This window comes from Mauremys reevesii, linkage group 15 (genome assembly GCF_016161935.1).
Source record: "Mauremys reevesii isolate NIE-2019 linkage group 15, ASM1616193v1, whole genome shotgun sequence".
NCBI classification, from domain to species: domain Eukaryota; kingdom Metazoa; phylum Chordata; order Testudines; family Geoemydidae; genus Mauremys; species Mauremys reevesii.
This window is the reverse complement of record NC_052637.1, coordinates 25,992,179-26,015,487: the sequence shown is the minus strand read 5'-3', so window position 1 is coordinate 26,015,487 and position 23,309 is coordinate 25,992,179. Positions and strand designations below refer to the sequence as shown.

At 40.9% G+C, this 23,309-nt stretch overlaps 1 protein-coding gene across 8 annotated transcripts in view; it reads right to left on the bottom strand.

Annotated features, from left to right (window-relative positions):
* The window catches only part of B3GNTL1 (UDP-GlcNAc:betaGal beta-1,3-N-acetylglucosaminyltransferase like 1), a 340,624-nt gene that overhangs the window by 11,521 nt on the left and 305,794 nt on the right, over positions 1-23,309 (bottom strand). For all 8 annotated transcript variants that reach the window (XR_005588422.1, XR_005588421.1, XR_005588420.1 and 5 more), the window contains 3 exons: positions 17,981-18,049; positions 15,890-15,964; positions 3,707-3,795 (listed from right to left, as the gene is read on the bottom strand). Coding sequence is in view for 5 of the 8 variants with exons in the window: in XM_039501348.1 (XP_039357282.1) it covers positions 3,715-3,795; positions 15,890-15,964; positions 17,981-18,049 (225 nt within the window). In the remaining 3 variants the exon portion in view is untranslated. The remainder of the gene's footprint in view (positions 1-3,706; positions 3,796-15,889; positions 15,965-17,980; positions 18,050-23,309) is intronic.

Sequence of the window (23,309 nt, the reverse complement as noted above, 5' to 3'; positions counted from 1 at the left end):
CAGAATGACTTAGGTGTATATATCTCAAGTACGTACATACACACTGCCCTTGAGACCGTACCGTCACAGGTGTAGGAATGGCTCACACCTCAAATGCCGGAGCTTATAGAAGAGAGGTTTTCAAACCGTGGGGGCGCATCCCCTGAAGAACTGAGCAGCCATGATGTGCAGCTTGGGCTTCAGCCCAGCATGGCAGGGCCTGAGGAGGGAGCGCAACCTCCATCCCCTAACTCACCTCTTTTTGTCTGGGTTGGGGGTGGCGCAACCAAAAATCGTAATTCCGGGGGTGCATTCCAAAAAGTTTGGAAACTACTGTTATGTCTGGTGTATGGGCTACTATATCTCACTGATTAAGGGTGCAGATGTCAAGGTCCCTTTAGACCATTACTGCTCATATAGCAACATTTGTTCCTTGCTTGGTGCAAAAACAGCACTGGCCCAAATCAAGACACAATAGTTCATTACTAGTAACAAGACAGGACCTCCTCCCCCACAAAAGGGTGAACTCCTTCATTTAAAATTAAAATGGATTATAATACATCAATACAGAAGTGTCAAAATATATTTAAATCAGAAAAATTAAACTAAAAAGATTACTAAAATGTTTAGACTTGGCACTTTAGAGTTAGTCATGGCTATTTCCACTGATGATAAAATCTTCAGCTGTGTCATGTATTATTAACCAGTCCTTTAGAGAGCACTGTATTACTAGAATCTAGAAAAGACTTTTACTGGGAAAAAACCGCAAGTAGTATAATCACTCTTTGAATTGTACCAGCTGAAGATAATAGACTATAAGAATAACTCTGCAACCCAGTTTGGCAAGTGGCTGTATAAACCTGGTTTATAACTTCTCCTTTCAAGTAGACTAAAAAAACCCCTATTGTACTTCTGTTTCATTACCAACTCTCATCCTTGTACTCCTATTCTTAGCATGGGACTTTTTTTTTTTGTTTTGGAAGATTTGCTATACAGTATGTTCCGAAGTAGGAGTGTGAGCTGTGGATCAAGGTCAAAATGGATAAAGCTCCCATGGAATCTCCACACTATCAGAAGCTTTAGTTTTATAAAGACTGTGGTATAAAAAATATTCAACCAACATAAAAAACCAGTCTCATGAAACTCAAATGAGAAATATTCTCTGTGCTATGAACCACAGCATTGGATCTTAAAGGTAATACTCCCAAAATGGGGTTGGCTTCACAGCCATGCAGCACAAAACCCTGTATTAATCCACAGAACAGGTACGACATGGAAAAGGATAGGACAAAGTTCCCAATGCTGAACAGGACCCACCTATATGAGTGACAAACTTGGTTTCCATAGCTCTCACAATTTTTAGCTTTGCCGAGATTACGAAGTCTGGTCACAATTGAAATTCAATGAATAGACACCAGTCTGCTGCAGCATGATAGTTAGGGATGCTGCTAATTGGAGTGAGATCAAAACAAAGCCACTACTAAAGCAGGCTGGATTTAAAATGGCCATTTAGAGACAGATTTTCAAAAGAGCTCAGTACTCAATCTGCTTTTAAATAATATGCAGTTACAGAGATCTTTTGTGCAGTCACCTGTAGATCAGTGGGATGAGTATAAAAATTGAACCATTTCATCTTTCTTTGAGAAACTGACAATGCAAAATGTCTCTTGAAAATCTGGGCCTTAGGGGTTTAGTTACCAATCCCGTGGTCTGAGAGGCCAAGACCACCTTTTTCTGTACTATTCTAGAAAAAAAGCTACAGCCACTTTTTTCATGTAAATATTACATTCTGAGCTGAAAAGGATAAACATTGCCAATTTATAATAGCCTTTTCCTCAGCTTCTAGCTGGTAGGCATAGGCTGCAATTTCAGGCTGTTTTACATGTAACTGGGAAATCAGAAATATTTATCAGAAGCACAGAACATGATCAGCAACTGGGGAGGGCAATGGAATGGGGGGCTCAGTATTGATAATCTATACATGGAATTATAAACACTGAAGCAGGGATGGGGTCCTGGGAACAAGAGTGAAGTGATGCACATGATTAATCAATTCAAAACAGGGTATGCATGGCAGTAGCAGAGAAATGGAGAGGCAGGCTCAAAGTTACAGGCCTCTTCTGAAAGGAACCATTATTAACCAGGAGTTTTGGAGATGGGGAGGCACTCTTCTCCACACAGATTTTATAATTAAATTCTGCACAGCTGGTAAAGGAAGCAAAGAGCAGCAGCAGCAGTAGTTTACTGAACAGAGTGACAGCACTTGCTGGAATTCTTTAGAATTTGAACTTAGTATATTTTTGTATTAAATTTGAGTATATTGATGGTATAACATACAGCCTGATAGGGAGTGGCTCTGGATGCTGTGAGCCATTTCACCAGCTCAGACCAACTAACATTCAAGTAGGCAACACTTCTTGGTGTCCAGCCTAGTATCATGCAGACAGAGAAAAAAGTCAAAAGATAATGTATACTGTATGGCCCCTCAGTACTATGCAATTCTCAGGCTGTCAGAATCATCCAACGAACAAGAAAGATGAACACAAAAGATAAAGATACTGATAAGGGAACAACAGTAACTAAGACAACCCTTTATTCTGTGATTAAATAAGTAGCGTAACTAGCAACCAAAATATCTTACTTAACCGTAGTAGAGATTTTCCAAAATAATTAGTGATTTTAGGTGGCCTACTTAAGAAACCTTAAAGGAGTCTAAGTTTTATAAAGTGCTATGCAATTAGAATCAGACCCGTCTAATGTGTCAAACTTGGGTCCCAGAATCCCTAGGTAAAGTAAATTACCTCTTGATTATGTTTATTCACATATATTAAACCACTAAGTGGCATATTTCACTTGAGGGATAGTCTAAAGCAGAAGCTGACCTGGGTTTAGTGCCTTCTTGAGCAAAGTTATAACTTGAGGTCCCCAGTGCAAGAAAAACGTTATTTCCATGTTAGCAAAAATCTACTTATTTTTAAGCATACACAATAGGAGGCTGAGTGAAAATGCTGAGCATCTATATACATTACCCTCTGGCTTCCAAATCACTTCCCATATACACTGTACTCCTAACATGCCTGAATCACAGGGATGCCATAATTTAGGGCCTCTTTAATCCCTCAGCACTAGCAGTTCACATAGATACAAAGCAGTAATGCAAAGATTTTACCTCAGGAAACACCAGCTGCTGTTGTCAGTAGCAGGAGATTAACCAACTCCAGGGAATGGCTTGGGGCCCCTGACCACTCTGGACAGAACCTGAGTCACCAAGGTCCCTAAACACTTTCATTGTTGTGAACATTTAAACTGCTGTGTACATTGTTTTCTATGGCTTTAATGTTTTCTTATGGTAGCAGCTTGCTCTGTAATCTAATGGATAATACTGGATGGGCTACTTACACCAAGAGTATAAGCAGCAGTAACAAATTTTGTACACTTAAAATTAGCAACAAAAATAGCACTTTCACTATTGTTTTTGTGATAATAAGCAGGAAGAATCACAATTATAAACTGACTGCTAAGCCAGTAATGTGCCATATTAACAACTGGTAAATATAGATATCAAAGGTATAACTTTATCCTGCCTTTAGAAAAGAATAAATGATCAGAAGAGATGCATTGAGTGAAGTTCAAATTACTAACTACAAAACCTAACCCTCTCTGGACACAGTTTTTTTTAACATACACATCACTCAGGATACATAAAGCACCAACTTCACTGCTGTACCTCAGTGTTCAGTTGAAATGATAATAATCCAGTCCCTCTTTCAAGTCTAGTGTGGCCAAGTTTTCTTCAAATCCTCCACCTGTCAGATCCTGTGGGATAAGAGACGGCATTAGTTTATTCAGGTGAAATGAAGAAAAGCCCAGTTGTTGATCTAAAAATTAATTTTAAAAAGAGTTGAGAAATCTATCTGTGCATACATCCCCCACACCCTTCTAAAATTATTGCATTAGTTTAGAAACTCATGACCCTAGACAGCTTATTTCAAGAGAATAGAGAAAGAAAAAGAAAAAAGTTGTATCTCTGAGTTCAAAGTCTGTTTTGTTCTTTCCTTCCCTAACTGGTCATGTTCTGGATCAACCCCCAAGGCACCCCCCCTGCCAACCCCTGGAAACAAAAACCTTGTAGCTCCAGAGAGAAATACTGGCAGCTTTCAGACTCTCTTTTCATCCTCAGCTCATGGGGTGAAAGCTGGCATGTTCAAGAACTTTTCCAAGATAGCCCAGGGGGGATGGTCACCAGTTCAGACTGCTGGCAAACAGCTCATTCTAACTGCTAAGCACAACACAGGATTTGCATTGAAACCAGCTCTGCAGAGGACTACGTGTGAGTGCTTTTGTTTTGTTTTTTAAGTACACACATTTTAAAAGATTGGAACGAGGATGCCATTTAACAAAATAGTAATAATTGTGGCTTTTGCACAGTGTGCTTGTCTGATAAAATACACCTTTCAACAAGCAACTGGCATATTAACCATAATTATAGGTGTTTCCTTCAAATACTTTTTACTGTGTGGACAAGAAACTTTGTATTTTTGTTCCATGCACAATATTGCAAAGCCAGTGATACAGACTCAAGTGAAATAGTGATGTCATTAGGTAAACATGCCAACCTCAGCATTTCTGATGTGCTACTTCGCCCTCCTATAGTCTTTAATTTCACAAATCTTTAAGCTCTTCATAAATAATGTATTAATCATGACAATACCCTAAGAAGTAAGTAAGGGATAAACCAGGATTGCTTGAAACACAGCAGCTGTGTTAAGAGTTTTAACAACACACACCACCACTATGAAATCATACAGGAAAGAAGTGAAGCATAATACGTACAACTGAAATGGCCAAAAGAATTCAGAGAGGCAGAATGTTCAACTGTCCTGGTCAAAATCTGATCAAAAAATTGCTGTGGGATCTTTAATGACCACAAACTGTCAGAACTTCAGCTTTACTTCTCACCCAGCTGGGACATCTCCAGCTTCTCATATCACGAGGTTCAGTCAAGGAAGAGAGCCATCAACAGAATCTCTTGCAAACACACCTTCCCTTAGCATCTGAGTGTTCCCTGGAGGTCTCCCATTCAAACAATGAACTGCCCTAATCCTGCTTTAGCACGAGATGTGAGAATGCTAACAAAAGTATCCAAGTAGTGCTAATGTCATGTCTACAACCTGGATCATTGCTGCCTTTGGGGAAATAAATGTTGGATTCTGTGAGCATCAGTAAAGCTGTGTTACTCCCTCCTTTCATGTTCCTCCACTTCTCAGAGGGTCAGGTTTGTGGTTCTGACTTTTTAAAGAACAACTCTTCATTCTTTCTCCTGCTTGAACTGACAGATGAAAGGAAACATCTGCAGGCACATTGCTTCAGACCTCAAACCCACCCCAGCGAACTGTGCCTCAAAACCATATGGCTCTAATTACCTTTTTTCGGTTCTTCTACTTTAGTCCGCTCGGCAAAAAGTATTAAGAAAGCTGCTGCTGATGCTGTGCTATTTCAGCAACATGGTAACCACAAGCCCTAGTGCTAGTATTTATTGAACTTTGATGCTTTCTGTGCCTGAGAGTGATATAGTGGTAACTAATACATAATTTACATAGCACCTTTCATCCCAAAAGAGTCTAAAGCAGGGGTCCCTAACGTGGTGCTCGCGGGCACCATGGCACCCGTGGGGGCATCTAAATGCGCCCGCGTCCTGGCCGGCGGTTGAGCATCTGCTAAAATTCGATGCTCGACCGCCGCCACGGTCCTTTGTCTGGCGCCCGCCAGACGAAAAGGTTGGGGACCACTAGTGTAAAGCAATTTACAAAGTGCTCAACAAAATACCTAAGTAAGGTATATGCCACTCACCACCCAAAGGCTGCTAGCTCTGGGGCAGAATGTGGCAGCTGGACACAGCAACACTAAACCGTTTAGGACAGGAAGTACAGACTATCACACCTAGCTGGAAGTGTGAGATAAAATGAAATGTGGCTATTTACACATGGACACTAAACACAGAATCTGCAGACTTCAGAAGTGAGAAGCTTTTTCAAGGAAGTCCTTGCTTTACAAAAATAACGCCCAATTGCTCAAAACCGTTTGACAGGTTCATTATGTTTCTTTAGCGACTGCTGAGCTACGGTGTTGGGAAGGGCCCTTTTTGTGTGTGCTCTGTCCATCTCCCATTCCCTTGGAGAGACACCCCCGCCCCCCTCAAACTACAGGGACTGCAGGTGTGCCTGTCTCTTGCACAAGGAGCCCAAGATGTGGGGGAAGCTGTGCCCTCTTCCCCCTGGCACACCTAGGTAAGAGCCAGGCACAGGATACAGTTAATTCCCATGCCACCTTCCCCTGGTATCCAGTCATTGCCACAGCACCTCTCCTCCCACTCAGGAGACAGGCTAATCCCCATATCCACAGCATGCGCTTTATAAACAGAGTGGACTCTTCCCCTTTGCCACAAAACCCCACTTTTTTTTAGAAGACCAATAGCTTCAGGGCCCTGACGCTCTCATTTGCTGAGCACCCGCTTCACCTATTGCAATCAGTGGTAGCTGAGGGCATTCAGCAGTTCGATGGACTGGGCCTTCATTTTGTGACTCACTTGAGACCACATACGTCAGTGGTCTATGTGCAAGACCCCCCACTCAACTTAATGTGGAATTCTACATAACAACGTATGGCTAAGTTATGACCCATGGTCTTCACCTCTCCCACGCCAGGACAGAGGGAGCGGGATGAGCCTCCCACCACGTGGTCAGAGTTCTGAATGTAGGTTTATTTTCAAGTTTTGTTTTGTTCTTTAAAACTCAGATGCTAAATTAAGCAGCATGGTTAAAAGGAATCCCATCATTCCCTGAGCAGCAGGTTGGGGAGCTGAAACGAGGCATGGCTTTACACAGCTGAACTAATGCAAGAAGTTGCCAGGAAAACCTACTGTATTTCTCACACACTAGCTTTTGGCTTCTTAATTGAGATTTGAAAGTAGAAAAGCCCTTTTCACTTCAAGCACTTGGAATCCAACCTGAGCCACAATACTCTGTGGAATAGAACTGGAGCAAGAAAGAGCATGCTCCTCTCTCCTACTCTGGACAAAATGAGAAAACATAAAGAATGCAAAGCTGTAGGTGAAGCAGGTTTTAAGGTTTTGGGATAGAATTTGGACCACCAAGAGCAAAGATTTTAGTCTCACAATGAGCAAAACACGCAAGTGCACCCCCCTCCCCCTTTTCTACCTCCACAGAATTGCAGCTGTAGCTCTTTGGCCTAAATGCGCTGAAAGATTTTTACAAATGGAGCAGGGACTGCATAGTGTAGCTTTTCCTTTCAAGAACTAATTTTAAACGTTAATGACAAATAATGCCAGCATAAGCCAGAAAGATGCTGCCTGCAAAATCCAGTGAGCAAGCAAGCCCTATTCTGAATAAATGGTAGTCACGGAAGTTCCACAAAAACAATCCATTTATTAAATTATCTAATCTTCTCAAGTGAGCAGGCACAAACCAGGCATGTTTCGCAACAGCGTTAAAATCTACACTGGAACTGAAAACAAGCTGCTCTTGTCCTGGATCGGAAAAGAAAGGAAAATAAGCCTATGGAATGCATTCTTGTACAATATTTTAAATAATAGGACAAGTCTTCAGGAGAAATGCCATCTCATCCCAGAGCACAGGATATTGGAGCCCAGCATGCAGAGACCTTGCCATGATTAATTCTCTCAAACTGATACCACTTTTACACAGTCATTCGTCAGAACAAAACCGCCCTTTAGTTAGTGTGAGACCTCTCTTGTAGGAGCTACTGAAGGAATCATAGATAGGTAACATGCTTAGCTTCAGAATGCTAAACAAGTAAGATGAACGGGTGATTAGTCCTGCCAAGTTTTTTATGTAGGGATAATTGTTTCATATTTGGTTATGTAATTTATATTATGCCCACCCTGTACAGCAATATATGGGGGGAGAATCATGTCCATCAATGGGGATGTATGGGTGCAACAGCCCAGAATGTTTAGAAGCCTGTTAATGACTTTTATTTAAGAAGAACTTGTCTAAGAGCTGAGAGGATGTGTTGCTAATTCTACCTTCCAGAAATCTCTGACAATTGCAGGTAACAAGTTCAGCAGGGAATATCTGTCTGGGTCATACTTGTTGCATGAGCACATATTCAGATTTGAGAACTGCTATTCTTAAGCGTTTCAGAACAGGGCATGTAAGGTTGTTTTATTTGTCTGCGTGACCTGAAACACACACCTGGGCAAAATGATTTGCCCAAATGGTTTGAAAATTTCTCTAAAATACGCATTTTGTTTCCATATGGCATGTACAAGAAAGGTATTCTTTTAGAGAGGAATTTCATGTCTCAAATATAGTAAAATTAAAGAATCTTCCTCCTCACATCGAAGTGTGACTCATTAAATCAGCACTTTTTTTGCATTGTTCCAACTGATTAATTTGTGTCAAAAGCACTACAATGCCAAAGATATCCATGACTATGGAAAAGGCTTCTCATTTAATCAGCCTTAATATCAGTTTGTGTTAATTCCCCTCCCATTCCATGACTGATTAAGTTTTTCTGGCTATTGCACCTAGTTTACTCATTGTTTTTGATGAACTGTGTCTACAGGCTGCTCTGCTACCACCAACTCCTTTAAAAGCAGCAAAGAATCCTGTGGCACCTTATAGACTAACAGACGTTTTGCAGCATGAGCTTTCGTGGGTGAATACCCACTTCATCGGATGCATCCGATGAAGTGGGTATTCACTATTAGTCTATAAGGTGCCACAGGATTCTTTGCTGCTTTTACAGATCCAGACTAACACGGCTCCCCCTCTGATACTTGACACCAACTCCTTTGTGACCATCAGCAGAGATGGGATTGTGAAAGCTCAGATCTGACAGCACATTCTGGGGGGAGGTGAATTAAATAAATAGCAGTGAGGTAGGTTTGTTGTTCAGCTCATTTTTCAGATGTGGGCTGCACAGAAAACAAAGAAAGTTCAGTCTAAAAATATAACAAAGACCGAATCCTCAGCTTTATACTTAGTCTGCACAGTATCATCACAGATCAATGAAAGTTCAACATCTCTGCAGATTTCAATCAGTTTAGAAACCATTTCCTCTAGTGGTCAGGCCTAAAGTTTGAGGACTTCTCCACACAGAAGACCTAAATGTTTTAAACCACAGTCAGTTACAGGCTTGTTTTGTTTTTGGTGTAGGGCTGCTTTCCAGAGCAGATTAAAAATGACTACTGAAAGGTGTGGTCATTCAAGTCCAGCCACAATAGCACAGCCAGTAAGAATGAGATTTCAGTTTAAACCATGCTCATGCAGCCTCTGCAAGAAAGTGTCATACTAACATAAGTTACGCTATGTGTATTGTTGGCAGAAAGGGGGATTGATGGAAGAACACTACATAAAGGTGACCTGCAAAGGCAAAAGGGGAGAGAGAGAAAAAAAAGAGAGGCAGAATGGTCCAGCGGACAAGGCCCTGGAGTGGGACTCAGGAAACCACTGAACCTGCTGGGTGACTTTAGGCTCTGTTTCTCCCCCCAATCCTTTGTCTTGTCTGAATAGACTGCAAGCTCTTTGGGGGACAAACCCTTGCTATATATTTGAACAGTGCCTAGCACCAAGGAGCTCTGATCTCAGTCAGGGCCTCTGGGCACTATTATACGACAAATATTATTATTAATAATAATAAATGAGGCTTGAGATCAGGTTTCAATTCCTGGATCTACCACAGACTTCCTATGTATCCTTAGACAGTCATTTAAGCTCTCAGTGCCCCATTGTTAATGTGTACAAATCGATTTGAGATCCTTAGAAGAAAGAAATCTGAAAAGAAACCCTTTCTTTTTTCGGTTTAGTCCTTGTCCCCTGGGCCGCTATTGTATTCTCTCATGTTTTTAATATTGCTAAAAGCCTGTGCAGTGGCCTCTTTCTCAGCTCTTTCTCTGAATAACAGAGACTTGGTGGGATAACTCACATGACTGGAGTACTGTTATGGATGGGTATAAACTGTTCAGGAAGGACAGGCAGGGGCAGAAAAGGTGGGGGAGTTGCATTGTTTGTAAGACAGCAGTATGACTGCTCAGAGCTGCAGTATGAAACTGCAGAAAAACCTGAGAGTCTCTGGATTAGGTTTAGAAGTGTGAGCAACAAGGGTGATGTTGTGGTGGGAGTCTGCTATAGATCACCAGACCAAGGGGATGAGGTGGACAAGGCTTTCTTCAGGCAACTAACAGAAGTTACTAGATCACAGGCCCTGGTTCTCATGGGAGACTTCAATCACCCCTATATCTGCTGGGAGAGCAATACAGCAGTGCACAGACAATCCAGGAAGTTTTTGGCAAGTGTAGGGGACAATTTCCTGCAAGTGCTAGAGGAACCAACTAGGAGCAGAGCTCTTTTTGACCTGCTGCTCACAACCAGAAGAATTAGTAGGGGAAGCAAAAGTGGATGGGAACCTAGGAGGCAGTGACCATGAGATGGTCAAGTTCAGGCTCCTGACAAAAGGAAGAAAGGAGAGAAGCAGAATACAGATCCTGGACTTCAGAAAAGCAGACTTTGACTCCCTCAGGGAACTGATGGGCAGGATCCCCTGGTAGAATAACATGAGCTGGAAAGGAGTCCAGGAGAGCTAGCTGTATTTTAAAGAATCCTTATTGAGGTTGCAGGAACAAACCATCCTGATGTGTAGAAAGAATAGTAAATATGGTAGGCGATCAGCTTGGCTTAACGGTGAAATTCTTGCTGATCTTAAACACAAAAAAGAAGCTTACAAGAAGTGGAAGATTGGACAAATGACCACAGAGGAGTATAAAAATATTGCTCGGGCATGCAGAAGTGAAGTCAGGAAGGCCAAATCACATTTGGAGTTGCAGCTAGCAATGGGATGTTAAAAGTAACAAGAAAGGTTTCTACAGGTATGTTGGCAACAAGAAGGTGGTCAAGGAAAGTGTGGGCACCTTACTGAATGGGGGAGGCAACCTAGTGACAGAGTATGTGGAAAAAGCTAATGTACTCAATGCTTTTTTTGCCTCAGTCTTCACAAACAAGGTCAGCTCCCAGACTGCTGCACTGGGGAGGAGGTAACCAGCCCTCTGTGGAGAAAGAAGTGGGTTTAGGACTATTTAGAAAAGCTGGATGAGCACAAGTCCATGGGGCCGGATGCACTGCATCCAAGGGTGCTAAAGGAGTTGGCGGATATGATTGCAGAGCCATTGGCCATTATCTTTGAAAACTCATGGCAATCGGGGGAGGTCCCGGATGACTGGAAAAAGGCTAATATGTGCCCATAGGAGGATCTGGGGAACTACAGGCCAGTCAATGTCACCTCAGTCCCTGGAAAAATCATGGAGCAGGTCCTCAAGGAATCAATTTTGAAGCACTTTGAGGAGAGGAAAGTGATCAGGAACAGTCAGCATGGATTCACCAAGGTTCACCATGCCTGACTAACCTAACTGCCTTCTATGACGAGATAACTGGCTCTGTGGATGAGGGGAAAGCAGTGGACGTGTTATTCCTTGACTTTAGCAAAGCTTTTGATATGGTCTCCCACAGTATTCTTACCAGCAAGTTAAAGAAATATGGGCTGGATGAATGGACTATAAGGTGGATAGAAAGCTGGCTAGATCATCAGGCTCAACTGGTAGTGATCAATGGCTCCATGTCTAGTTGGCAGCCGGTATCAAGCGGAGTGCCCCGAGGGTCGGTCCTGGGGGCGGTTTTGTTCAATATCTTCATTAATGATCTGGAGGACGGTGTGGATTGCACCCTCAGCAAGTTTGCAGATGACACTAAACTGGGAGGAGTGGTAAATATGCTGACAAGGTAGGGATAGGATACAGAGGGACCCAGACAAATTGGAGGATTGGGCCAAAAGAAATCTGATGAGGTTCAACAAGGACAAGTGCAGAGTCCTGCACCTAGGACAGAAGAATCCCATGCACTGCTACAGACTAGGGACCGAGTGGCTAGGCAGCAGTTCTGCAGAAAAGGACCTAGGGGTTACAATGGATGAGAAGCTGGATATGAGTCAACAGTGTGCCCTTGTTGCCAAGAAGGCTAACAGCATTTTGGGCTGTATAAGGAGGAACATTGCCAGCAGATCAAGGGACGTGATCATTCCCCTCTATTCGGCACTGGTGGGGTCTCATCTGCAGTACTGTGTCCAATTTTGGGCCCCACACTACAAGGAGGATGTGGAAAAATTGGAAAGAGTCGAGCGGAGGACAACAAAAATTATTAGGGGGCTGGAGCACATGACTTATGAGAAGAGGCTGAGGGAACTAGGATTATTTAGTCTGCAGAAGAGAAGAATGAGGGGGGATTTGATAGCTGCTTTCAACTACCTGAAAGGGGGTTCCAAAGAGGATGGATCTAGACTGTTCTCAATGGCACCAGATGACAGAACAAGGAGTAATGGTCTCAAGTTGCAGTGGGGGAGGCTTAGGTTGGATATTAGAAAAATCTTTTTCACTAAGAGGGTGGTGAAGCACTTGAATGGGTTACCTAGGGAGGTGGTGGAATCTCCTTCCTTAGAGGTTTTTAAGGTCAGGCTTGACAAAGCCCTGGCTAGGATGATTTAGTTGGGGATTGGTCCTGCTTTGAGCTAGATGACCTCCTGAGGTCCCTTCCAACCCTGATATTCTATGATTCTATGCTGCCTCACTAGCAGAATTTATAATCTCAGCTCCAGTAACATCAGCGTTACCATCAGTCAACAAGACACCTCAGATGGTAGTGTGCAAAAGTGTAAAAGAGGATGTTACCTGGCCATGGTCTCTGGGTATTTGACACCAAAATTGTGACTATTTTCAGCCTTAATTTCACATCAACAGAAAGGTGATTAAAAGATATTGAGATTCCAGAGACCATTCCACAAAGATTCCATCTAAGTAGACCAAATTGTGGCTCCAAAAACATTGTCTTTAAAGGTGTTATGCAGTATAATGTAGTCTGCACACAGAATACAGTCACTGATAGAGAAAAGTACTGTAAAATTACAGTTGAAATCATGAACCAGAGTTTTCAGAGCAGACAAGATATTGTATAATAGCTTCCTTGTCAGGGCTTCAGAAATCAGATGTACTTTATAATGGGTTACGCAGCTGTTTTGTCCTTGGTCTTCCACCTACCATTATGTTTCATATGAAAAATTAGTTGCAATATTACTAGCCAATGTCAGGCTTATTACCAACCTGTCTACATGATAATGCCCTGGGGTACTTGCAGTCTGGTTTTACAACTGTGAAGTACTTTGATCTCTGTTCTGACTCTAACCTTGGGGGCGCTAAGGTCAAAAGGGATTGTAGGGGATGAGTTTCAGCTAAACAATCATAAAAACTGAATAGGTTTTAAATGTCTTTGTTTATATGAAGGAAACCTGCCAATATGGTTTTCAAATATGTAGCGTTAGTTGCAAGTTTCAGTAACTTTTAGTATTCACAATGAGAGGGTATTTGCTATCATGCCTATCAGCATCTGATCTGATGCTTTTGTGTTGTTCCTTATTTGTGTTGTGCTATGTTGTTATTTTAATGTAATAGCAGAATATCTGCTGCTCATCTTTTAGTAATTCAGGAGTCAACCGAATGAGTGAAAGAGAAAGCAGTTGCAGTCTTTGACTCTCAGCAGTACTCAGACGCAGAAGAGGCTTAAGGATGGCCATGCTGCACACAATGACTTAAGGGCCTGATTTATAAAACAAAGTCTTTGTTTCTGCACCCACAGTTTGTGTGCCTGAACACAGTTATGGTTGCAATATTTTGAGTACAAAAAAGGGCAAGTGACCAACTATGTCTGCAACATGCAAGGACATTTGTGCCCACAAAATGGTACATCAAAAAGGGAGAACAGATTAACGACCCTTTAAAGATATCCTTGCTTTTTATTACTCTTAATATTACTTTTATTTCCATTCCCTCCCTGCAATAATCTCTAAAAACAAATTCACAAAATTGGCCTCTACATCTTAGGATGAGTTTTGACTAAAAACTAGGGCTGTCGATTAATCATAATTAACTCATGTGATTAACTCAAAAAAATTAATCGCGCTGTTAAACAATACCAATTGAAATTTATTAAATATTTTTGGATGCTTTTCTATATTTTCAGATATACTGATTTCAATTACAACACAGAATACAAAGTGTACAGTGCTCACTTTATATTTTTTTTATTAAATATTTGCACTGTAAAAATGATAAACGGCGTTTTTCAATTCACCTCATACAAGTACCATAATGCAATACACCTCTACCTTGATATAACGCTGTCCTTGGGAGCCAAAAAATCTTACTACATTATAGGTGAAACAGCTTTATATCGAACTTGATTTGATCTGCCGGAGCATGCAGCCCCCCCGAGCGCTGGTTTACTGTGTTATATCCGAATTCGTGTTATATCGGGTGGCATTATATCGGGGTAGAGGTGTATCTTTACCATGAAAGTGCAACTTACAAATGTAGATTTTTTTTTGTTACATAACTGCACTCAAAAAACCCCAAAACAATGTAAATTTTTAGAGCCTACAAGCCCACTCAGTCCTACTTCTTGTTCAGCCAATTGCTAAGACAAACAAGTTTGTTTACATTTACGGGACATAATGTTGCCTGCTTCTTATTTACAATGTCACCTGAAAATGAGAACAGGAATTTACATGGCACTTTTGTAGCCAGCATTGCAAGGAATTTATGTGCCAGATAAGCTAAACATTCATATGCCCCTTCATGCTTCCGCCACCATTCCAGCTTCCATGCTGATGATGCTCATTTAAAAAAATGCACTAATTAAATTTGTGACTGAATTCCTTGGGGGAGAATTATATGTCTCCTGCTCTGTTTTGCCTGCATTCTGCCATATATTTCATGTTATAGCAGTCTCGGATGATGACCCAACACGTTGTTCGTTTTAAGAACACTTTCACTTCAGATTTGACAAAACACAAAGAAGCTACCAGTGTGAGATTTCTAAAGATAGCTACAGCACTCGACCCAAGATTTAAGAATCTGAAGTGCCTTCCAAACACTGAGAGGAACGAGGTATGGAGCATGCTTTCAGAAGTTTTAAAAGAGCAACACTCCAATGCAGAAACTGCAGAACCCAAACCACCAAAAAAGAAAATCAACCTTCTGCTGGTGACATCTGACTCAGATGATGAAAATGAACATGCGTCGGTCCCCACTGCTTTGCACTGTTATTGAGCAGAACACCTCATCAGCATGGACGCATGTCATCTGGAAGGGTGGTTGAAGCTTGAGGGGACATACGAATCTTTAGAGCATCTGGTATGTAAATATCTTGCGATGCTGGCTATAACTGTGCCATGCAAACACTTGTTGTCACTTTCAGGTGACATTGTAAACAAGAAGCAGGCTGCATTATCTCCTGCAAATGTAAACAAACTTGTTTGTCTGAGCAATTGGCTGAACAAGAAGTAAGACTGAGTGGACATGCGGGCTCTAAAATTTTACATTTTATTTTATTTTTGAGTGCAGTTTTTTTTTGTACATAATTCTACATTTGTAATTTCAACTTTCATGATAAAGAGATTGCACTACAGTACTTGTATTAGGTAAACTGAAAATACTATTTCTTTTGTTTTTTATTGTGGAAATATTTGTAATAAAAATAATAATTTAAAGTGAGCACTGTACTCTTTGTATTCTGTATGGTAATTGAAATCAATATATTTGAAAATGTAGAAAACATCCAAACATATTAAATAAATAGTATTCTATTATTCTTTAACAGTGCAATTAATCACGATTCATTTTTTTAATCGCTTGACAGCCCTACTAAAAACACTTCTGTAAACCACCGGAAAATGTGTTTTATAATAAAACAAAAGCACATTCTTAATTAGGGTGATGCTAGCAGATATAGATGTGGTTCATTTAGCTTATGCCAAAAACTGTACTCACCAACTTTACACAGATAATGAAAGGTGGGGTTGCGTCTTTGAAATGTTGTATGGGAATTTGGGGTTTTCGTCTCTCCTGCAAACAGCGAAATTTCGTTAGAAGACATAAAGGGTTATTTTTAGCTCAGTGATGGGGGTTGTTTGGCATTAAAGAGTGAAATTGTATTCAAAGATCATGTATTAGAATGGTTCATTATTTTGCTTTTCACTTCAAATACAATGTAGTTTCTGAGTCACTGTAAACAACTATTTTCTGTAACACCCAATAACTAATTTCATCTGACCATTACTCTTTTGTACAATCAGTTTTCTTAACTCCAATCTACAGAATGTTGTTTCCAGTGCACTTTTTTACATGACCACTGATTTGAGATGTGTACATGCCTTAGACAGATGCGCACATTATTTCAGGTTAGAGCTTATTACACAAATATTTCAACTGTTTCATCAAGAATGAAGACCCTGGATATTACAAAGTTACTAACACCCTCAATTCCCATTGCCTTCAGCAGGAGCAGATGGCATACATCAGCTTCTCAGAGTACTGAGCTCCAAGCAGGGGCGGCTCTAGACATTTCGCCGCCCCAAGCAGGGCGGCATGCCATGGGAGGCGCTCTGCCAGTCTCCGGTCCCACGGCTCCAGCGGACCTCCCGCAGGCACGCCTGCTGCAGGTCCACCAGAGCCGCGGGACCAGCGGACCCTCCGCAGGCATGCCGCAGGAGGTGGCCTGCCTGCCGCCCTCCCGGCGACCGGCAGAGCGCCCCCCGCGGCATGCCGCCCCAAGCACGCGCTTGGCGTGCTGGGGTCTGGAGCCTCCCCTGGCTCCAAGGGTCTGACTGCCCAGGGAAATCAAGAGCACTGAATCTGGCCTTATGCTTACAGTAGATTCTCATGAGTGGAGCTAAATTGTTTTATTACCATAAAAATCAATATTGCTCCAGGACTATGACACTTTCTTTTTAGATGGTTAATTTACTGCCATTTAAATATCTTCTTCCTTTATCTTGAGTAACACAAAAACCTACTGCCTACATTTCTCCAGGTGATTCCCAGCTGGGCTAGTGAGAGACATGTCACCTAGGGAGCATGTTACAATCTATCCTTTGGACTCTTCAAAGAGAAACACTGTGCTACGTTGAATATAGCTCTATAAATAACCACTAAACTTTTCTCTCTCTCTCTCTTTCTTTCTTCCTTCCTTCCTTTCACCATAGATTTTAGCAAACTCACTTCAACAGGAGTTTGGCCCCCTACACAGACTACATTAAAAAGACATTTGTTTTTCTTCCCCTCTAAACTGACCACATTTTCAATGACTGCAGTGTGCTCCTGGCTCCCTCTCAACTACAGTACAAAAAACTTCCCTTACCTTAGATCTAGAAACTGACCTCTCTCCCACACAGACTTGCTGTGATCATGCTTTTTATTGGTATAATTTATTGATGGAGATGCTAAGTCATGAAACCCCACATCATTCCATTTCCCCTCTCCTACTAAAGAGCAGTTGAATCTTCATGGAAAACAGTCTTCAGGGAAATAATTCGGCTTCTATAAATCTCCCGCCCACATAATTCCCTTTCTTATTCTGCATTTCTAGAGATATCTGCATGAAAACAGGATCCTTGTTCCTGAAGAGTCTCTGTTCCTGCCTGCTTATTCCCCACATGTAGCAATATCTATTGGTGAGGAGACTGGAGAGTGCAGGATTGCTAACATAAGAGAGGCCAATGGTTTCATTCTAGCATGGGTTGGAACAGACCAAAACTTGTTACCATCTGTTCTATTGCACTATGTGAAATGAGTTGCTGCTCTCATTTGGTTCTCATATTACAAAAAAACACCATCACAACTGGTGCTAAATGTCATTCTGGCTCCCTACTGTATAGGAAGAAAAATTCCACATATTCCATTACCCATCCCCTGCCATCTAGACCCCTAATTAAATAAATATAGTATGGACTGCTTACTATAAATCTTCACTATATTTAAAATTAGTAACACTCTTTTTTTGTTGTTTGTCTAATGAGCTTAGAATGTCATTTCTCACAATTCCAGATGACAGTAATGGAAGTGACACTAGTTGTTACTAACCTTGGATTCTTGGTAAGTGTAGAAACCTTTCGCTATCTTATTTTCATCAACATCACAAAATGCAGCTACCTGGCGAAAACGGAAAAAGGAGACAAAGGATTTAATAAAGCTCAGTACTACCAGCAAACGTCTCACTTGCTATCATTTCCCCACTAAACTTGCCCCTCTAGTCCCTTTCTCACCTTCACAAAGCCCTCAAAAGGAATCTGATCTTCAGCTCCTCACAAGCCATTCTGAAAAGAGTGCAGGATGGTGGATTTCAAACTGTCTATGAATCACCATGGTCCACACAGTGACTGCTGGTACTTGGAGGAGTGCAGGCTGGTTACATGGGCCTTTATCCTGAAAATGCTTATTCCTATGAGTAAAGTTGAGCACGTGTGCGAGTGAGTGTAATAGTGGGGCAATGGTTCTGGCTCTCCTACTTGCTTGGAGCTGCTGAATCACATTAAAGACAGCTTTCCCTACACTATTCTTGAGGCAGACAATTGCTGTAGTTTGCCACAGGGGTGTTACGCACCTCGGAATGGGAAAGCAGGTGCTCTGTGTGATTGCCAGTAGGAGGGAAGGTATCCATGAGACATGCACTCTACTTACATTATGAGTAGCGCTAATCAAAATATTTCTGTTTGAAACTTTTCTCCAGTGGAAAGTTGGATTTTCTACTGAATGAAAAACCATCCCATTGTGAAAAAGTTTGAGAACTCCTGGTATAAGCATTGTCAAGTTCTAACAGGTTGTCCTTTCTAAAGTTCTAGAATAACTTCCTATGTAGGCGCATGGTGAAAGGAAAAACTTAAATGTCCCCTGAGAGATGTCAGTTAACAGGAAGCATGTTAAATCTCACTGATAACAAATCCATCATTCTATACCATTCCTTGAAAAAATGTTTAAATATTAAAGATTAAAGACTATTAAAGATTACTTTAATGTGATTTAGTAGTTCACTGCACACACACATTTTCTGGGAGAGATTTCAAACATTTTGCGCATAAACAGAAAAAAGCTACAGAAAATCTTTGACATACATCTGAATTAAAAAAAAACCAGCCTAGGAGACTTTCTGTTGCCAAACACACACATTCAGAGCCACAAGACAACTAAGAATATTAATAGCAGCATCAAGTGAGCACATCACAACCTTATGGCTCAAAATAGGAAAGCTTGTTGCTACAATGTGGCTCAACAATAGACCAGAAATACAAAACACAGAACAGACGATAGTTCAGATTGGACAGTCTCAGTTCTAGGTGGAAGTGTTGTGCCTTATAGTCACTTGTAATGCACAAGGAACAAGAGCAAAACAAGAGGACCTTGAGCTAAAACTACACTATAACACCCCTACACAAATGTACCTCTCATTTACATTCTGGATAACCAATACCTGCCCATTTATCTGTGTATAACAATTCTGAACTAAATATCCATTGACCTACATATGTTAAAACACTACAGAAACTACCTGTGGAGCTAGTATATTTCACCAGATACCTGTGTACAACATGGCTGCAATAATACCTGAGAACATTTCTGTAACAGTAGAATAAATTCTTAACCACAGTGCACCAAAATTTGGGGAGCCTGTATTCTTACCTGTATTTTATATTACACCTAAATTCTACATGTGTGTTTTGTACATACACACCTATGTACCTGTAAACCGCCTTACAAAATGCAAACAGATTTGTAAAAAATGGCCAAGTTAAACAGATTTAAGGAGCTTTGTAAATTACCACAGAAATACTTTGGTTTCTCTTACTGTACGCTGTAATGAAGCATTATTTCTGGATGCAAACTTGCCAAATATTTCAAATGTTTCCTTATTTGCATTCCTCACAAATATGCCTGTGATCCCAGTTATATGGTGGCTCCAAAATAAAGCATGGGTTGCCAATAACATTTTCCAGAGAATTTTACAAATGCAGCCTGTTTTCCTTTGGTTTCCATTGCCCTGTTCATGTTACCCTCTCAGGCCTGTCAGAATGAAGCAGAGCATTTGTTTGTAGATATTTAGTTAAAGTCTCAGAGAAATCAATTATTCTGTGGAGGGATGGGTGACATTTTTCTACCCTTTTTATTTTTGCATTAAAAATTGATTAACAAGACTTAAAAACTAGAAAACTTGAAAATTCAGACAGCTGGGTTTTTATTTCTTAAAGTCACATAATGTTGCAAAAGGCTGGATCCTTTTCATAGCAGCAGCCACCTCATTTTCTTCCTCTGATTAAGATAATCATTTCCTTTAACCTAGTGATCCCCACTCCCTCTGAAGACAATGAACGTCTTTTCATTAATTTCAGTGGGAGTTACATCAGTCCCATCGGCTATGGCTACACTAGAGAGCTTACAGGGGTGCAGCTGCACCGATACAGCTGCGCCCCTGTAAGCACTCTAGTGTAGCCGCTCTAGGCTGACAGGAGAGAACTCTCTCATTGGCTTAATTACTCCAGCTCCCTCAAGTGTCAGCAGCTGCGTTGGAGGGAGAAACTCTTCCATCCACATATCACTGTCCACACTAGTGCTTAAATCAGCATAAATGATGTCGCTCAGCAGGGTGGCTAATTCACATCTGAGTGACATAAATGACATTGACTGATTTACTCTATCTCCCATTGTTAATCTACTCTTGGTCTGAAGGCTAAAAGTGATATGAGATTGCCAGTCCTCTACTCTTCCAAGCCAGGGCAAAATTCCTTAGCAATAGAACTAGGCCCTCAGTGCCTTCAGGCAATTCTGAGACCGAGCTTTTTTTTCCAGTTATAAAATAAAGACTGTCTAGTGCAAAAAGCCTTTGGGGTGGAGGCCAAGTACTATCAGTTGGGGCTCTTTTCAAGCCCTAGGTATAATCACTCTTGTATCAGCCCTTCTAGTATAGGTCAATCCGTGAAGAACAGAGACAAAAGATAAATAATAAAGGAACACAGAGTGACTAGAAACATGAGCAGAAAATAACAAACTGAGACTCAATGAGGAAAAATATAGCTATTAAAATCTGGGGGAAACTAATCAAACACTCCAGGGGAGGCAGATGTTTGTGCTTGGAAAGCAGGACTGCTGGAAGAGCGTGAGGGTGACAATGGACTGCTAATTAGATGAGACTGGAAAATCAAACTAATGGAGTTTCGGACTGCAAGTACAGAGGCATCACATCACAGACCAACAAGATGAGAGTCCCCCACCAATGCTGGTTGTGAGATCACACTGAGAATATTGCACATGGTGCTGGGCACCTCAGTACAAGAGAAAGATCAACCAACTGGACGGAACTCAGAGTAAAGTAGAAGCGATTAAGGAGCTAGTGGGATTGATGTCTGCAAAAAAAAAAAAAAAAATTACAGTGACTGACAGGGGTGGATAGGACATTGGCACGTGATAACCATGATCAATTATTTGAAGCCAAAACACTAAGATTCTAGCTCTTTGGGTTACTCTCTCAAATGGCACAAATTAACATGTGAGTTCTGCCCCAAACACTCCTCCATATTTCAACATGTAAAGAGCCTGTAGCATGTCAATTACACGTTATAGGGGAGCCAGGATTGGGCATGGTAGTGGCACCATAAACTTTCCCTCTGTGCCTCTCTTCTGACATATATATATGCGGACGAACCATGGGATGGGAGCCATTTGATTGTGCAAGAATCTTCTAAGGTTCCCCATTACAGGAGTCATTTAAAATGGAAGTGTACAAACCAATGGAGAATACTTGTAGGGAACAATTATGTGTTTCCCATCTCAGTTTGTGTGGCAACAGGCTAATGTTTCCTTGCCAAAATTACGATGCACATTTTTTGTACCAGTACTTTGCATGCTGCATTTACCTGCTTTCAAACTCCTCACTTCCCTGAAAGAGTTAAGTTCCCCCACCAATGACTTTTTTGCACTATCCGTGGCAATGATGAATGGTATAATAGTAAAACAACATTTAACAGATATAAAAGATGCCCCATTACTAGCAGCAGATCACGTTTGTTAAACTTTGCTTTACTATTATCCCATTATTGTTCCCACTCCTAGTGCAAAAAAGTCATTGGTGGAGGAACTTAATTCTTGCAGGGAATATAAAACAATACCTTGGATTTCTGCTCCAAGGATCCGAGCTATCTTTTTAGCAATATCACTGTTGTTATGGATAACTTATTTAATTATTTTTCCAACTTTGTGACCAAAGAATAAACTGTTCACCTTTCAGCTAAGATAAAAGGGAAAGCTTTATCCAGGCTTCATTCCCAAGGAATTAAGTTGAAAATTCAGTTCCAGGCCCTGAGATGACAGGCATTATTGTGCTGAGCATCAGCATGATTTTGTTCTTAAATAACTATAAAAAAGTCTTGATCTGTCCATGGACTGTACCCAATGACCTTTCCTGTATGACTATGTCCTTGACCACCATATTACCTCCCCCATATACCAACTATGGCCACTACCTGCTGCAAAGTATAAACACTATGTGTTGGCCACTCTACACATCCAATCCTGAGGTCAGGTGACATATGAAACTCCCAGTAAAGGCAATAAAAGAAAGCATGAAAGAATCAAGCAAATACAATATATGATTTTACATAGCAGGTAAGTATATGAGACAAATTTCCCTTGGAAAATAGGGTTGATTCAACCAGAGTTAAAGTTTTCTTATCAGAAAGATGAATGCCTAACACAGAGGTATCTTTATATGTAACTTCCAATGGTTTCAGGCAGTTTAAACCTGATAACTATACTACTGTAAAACACATTAGCCTAGAATAGGTAATTCTTCCGCCGGATTATACGCCATGTGGGTGGTCTACGAGACAGTTGATTATTTTTCTGCCACCACTATTTATTTTTTAATTTAAAAAATGTGTGTCCGGAAACTGGATAAAGAACTTGCACCCAATTGTTTATGCAATAAGCAGAACTCAGAGCATCAGGCTTACATGACCTGTTTACTTTAGACTAATAGGCTTAACACAGTCTCTCTTATTTATTTTTCTCCACCAATTAATTCCAATCTTGTGTCTTTTATGAAGACCATCCATGTCTGCAGTGCTGTATCCTGCAACCTATGAATTATAAAATAATGTAATGACTGAAAAATACTCTCAAGCTTCTTTGCTGCAACTAGAACTACACGCTAGATCATAAATAAATGAGTTAGTTACTCTAAGGCTTATTTACTGCTTTCAGTTGGCTCAAAAGCCAAATAGCCACTATTAGGAAACAACAGAATGCAATATTGCAATGGCTTCTGAGTATCTGTAATTGATTTATCAGATCACTCTTTGGTTGTAAGAAAATGAAAAAGTGGCAAAATATTTTTTGTTTTGATAATACTGTTTTACTCAAATCT